Source organism: Emiliania huxleyi, assembly GCF_000372725.1.
Source record: "Emiliania huxleyi CCMP1516 chromosome Unknown EMIHUscaffold_1689, whole genome shotgun sequence".
NCBI lineage: Eukaryota > Haptophyta > Isochrysidales > Noelaerhabdaceae > Emiliania > Emiliania huxleyi.
Window position 1 is genome coordinate 1 of NW_005200893.1, and position 2,843 is coordinate 2,843.

At 66.5% G+C, this 2,843-nt stretch overlaps 1 protein-coding gene across 1 annotated transcript; it reads left to right on the forward strand.

Annotated features, from left to right (window-relative positions):
* Positions 1-210: 210 nt before the first annotated feature.
* Positions 211-2,787, forward strand: EMIHUDRAFT_460669 (hypothetical protein; the record flags this gene model as incomplete). The annotated part of the gene is made up of 7 exons (XM_005784719.1): positions 211-362; positions 595-702; positions 994-1,017; positions 1,156-1,191; positions 1,259-1,318; positions 2,431-2,505; positions 2,731-2,787. Exons 1-7 carry the CDS (start codon positions 231-233, stop codon positions 2,785-2,787), a joined length of 492 nt encoding a protein of 163 aa, XP_005784776.1. The 5' UTR covers positions 211-230.
* Between the last annotated feature and the right edge of the window lie 56 nt (positions 2,788-2,843).

Genomic DNA, 2,843 nt, shown 5'->3' on the forward strand with positions numbered 1-2,843 from the left:
CGCCCCCTTCTCGTCGTTCTTTCCCTTGTCTCTTCTTCTACTGTCGCGTCGCTCTCCTCTGCTTCGTTCTGCGGCGCCGCCGCCTCCTGCCGGTCCCTTGCTCTCGCGGCTTCTTGCGCCTTTCGGCACAAGACACACAGCCAGTCCTGTACTCCTTGTTCTTGCGCCACAAATTTCTTCCTCGACGACGCGACAAGCCACGCAGCCTCTCCCCGTCTCTCCCCGTAACCATGGCGTTCTGGGGCCTTGAGATCCTGCCCGGCAAGCCGATGCCGCTCAACCTGACACGACGCCTCGTCGTCAAGCAGGCCGCGCTTGTCGTTTCCAAGCCCGCCAAGAAGACCGAGCCGTGCGTACTCTCGGTCTGCTGCCACCACCGCCCGCTCCGGAGAAAGCCTGCTCCCGCACCGAAAGCCGGGCCATCCGTGCGTACTTGCAGCGTCAGTGGGCTCGCGTCGCTTCTCCGCACGAGCTCTCATTGCCTCATTCTCCTTCTCTGCCGATGCCGCTGCTGCCGCCCACGCCGCCGCCGCCCGGCTCTCCGGACGGCGGTCTCCTCCTGGTTCCCATCGCACCGCCGCCGCCGCCTCGCAGGTGTCGGTCGCGGAGGACGAGCAGCGCTACGTTGTCTGCCGGCTGCACGAGGGCGTGCTCGAGCAGTGCCCGATGGAGCTTCCCTTCTCGCCAGGCGACGAGGCGCAGGTTCCGAGCGCCCTCTGGAGACACTTCCGAGACACTTCCGAGACACTTCCGAGGCGCAGGTTCCGAGCGCCCCCGATGCCGACCGCGCTACTGCCCTCGCTACGCGCTGCCTCCGAGCTCCATGCCGCCACCGCCGCCCTCGCCTCCGCCGCCCTCCTCCGCCACTGCCGCCCTCCGCCACTGCCCTCCTCACCGCCGCCGTCCTCGCCGCCGCCACCTTCGCGCCTGGCCGGCGCAGTTGCACCCCAGCGGCACCGGCCAACTCTTGATAGCTAATTTGTCCATTCGTAGGTCCACCTCAGCGGCGGCCACGCGGTGCGGCCTCAGCTGGCTTCCTCCTCTAGCTGTGAATCATCAAGTCTCAACTGTTAGCTACGTCTGGACAGGTACAGGTGCACCCTCATATAGCTTCCTCCTCTCGCGCTGAATCAACTGTTGACTGTCGTCTGGCAGGTGCACCTCACCGGCTTCCTCGAGCTGGACGACGAGGTCGACACGGGGGACATGGACGGCCACACCGTGAACAGCGTCTCTTCACACCTCCAGCTGTGAACAGGACGACATGGAGGACATGGACGGCGAGCTCGACGAGCTCGACGAGGAGAGCTCCGACGAGGTCCGGGGCACTTCCGAGACACTTCCGAGACACTTCCGAGACACTTCCCTCGAGGAGGAGAGCTCCGACGAGGTCCGGGCACTTCCGAGACACTTCCGAGACACTTCCGAGACACTTAGGAGGAGAGCTCCGACGAGGTCCGAGACACTTCCGAAGACACCTCCGAGACGCCTCAGAGCTTGCGAGGAGCCTCCGTAGGTTGCCGTCCCCTATCTCCCCATGTCTCCCCATGTCTCCCCATGTCTCCCCATGTCTCCCCATGTCTCCCCATGTCTCCCCATGTCTCCCCATGTCTCCCCGTATCTCCCCATCTCTCCCCATTCCTCCGTAGGTTGCCGCGCCCGCGCCCGCGCCCGCCGGCAAGAAGCCAGCCCCCGGCAAGGCGGCGCCGGCGGCGGCGACCTCCGCGGCCAAGGCGAAGACGCCCGGCGGCGGTGGCTGTGCTCAGCTTGCTGGTGTGTGACGTTGGCTTGTTGCCTTGCGCAGGGGAAGAAGCCGGTGCCTGAGCCTATGAACGAGAGCGACGACGACGACGACGACGACGACGACGAGGAGGAGGAGAGCGGCGAGGAGGGCGAGGAGAGCGGCGAGGAGGGCGAGGAGGGCGAGAGCGAGGAGGAGGAGGGCGAGGAGGAGTCGCTGGAGGGCGAGGAGGGCGAGGACGACTTCGACGACGAGATGGACGACGACGACGATGACGACGACGACGAGGACGACGACGACGAGGACGACGACAAGGACGAGGAGAGCGAAGAGGAGGTCCAGCTACCGAAGTCCGCCTCCAAGCGGCCCGCGCTCGCCCCGGCGGCGGGCGGCGCGGCCAAGAGGGCCAAGCCGGCCGCGGTGGGGGGCAAGCCGGCCGCGGCGGCGCCGGCGCCGTCAGTGGCCAAGGGCAAGGCGGGCGTGGCGAACGGCACCCCGGCCAAGGCGACGCCGGCCAAGAAGGGCGCGGCTGCCACTCCGGCAAGCGGCAAGGGCGGCGCGGCGGCGGCGACGCCGAGCGGCCCAAACACGTGGGCGGCGGCGGAGGACGCCAAGCTGAAGAAGGCGGTCTCCAAGTTCGCCTCGCCCGGCCGTGAACAGCGTCTCTTCACACCTGCAGCTGTGAACAGGCGCTCTCCAAGTTCGGCCCCGAGACGCCGAGCCGGTGGAAGAAGGTGGCCGAGGAGGTGATGACGTCGACATCGGTGGAATCGGCTGGGTCAACGTCAATGTCGATAGCTCTTTCACGCCGGATCCCCTTATTGTCTCCGATGTGTCGCGCCTGCGCGCTCGGCGTGTATGATATCCATATCACCCCATGCTCCACGACTGGGGCAAAAAAAACGTCTCCAACGGAGCTCCGTGTTGCTTCCAGCGCCCTCCCCCGCGCTTCCTGCGGCCATCGATGGCCGATACTACTAGTATGAGAGGTCATCTGGCTACCGCGAAAGCGACCCAACTTGTCGACCGATGCGATCGTCCGATGATGGTGCCGCAAAGTCAGCCTTCGGAGGCTATCGTGGGGTCGAGCCGGCAGTAGCTG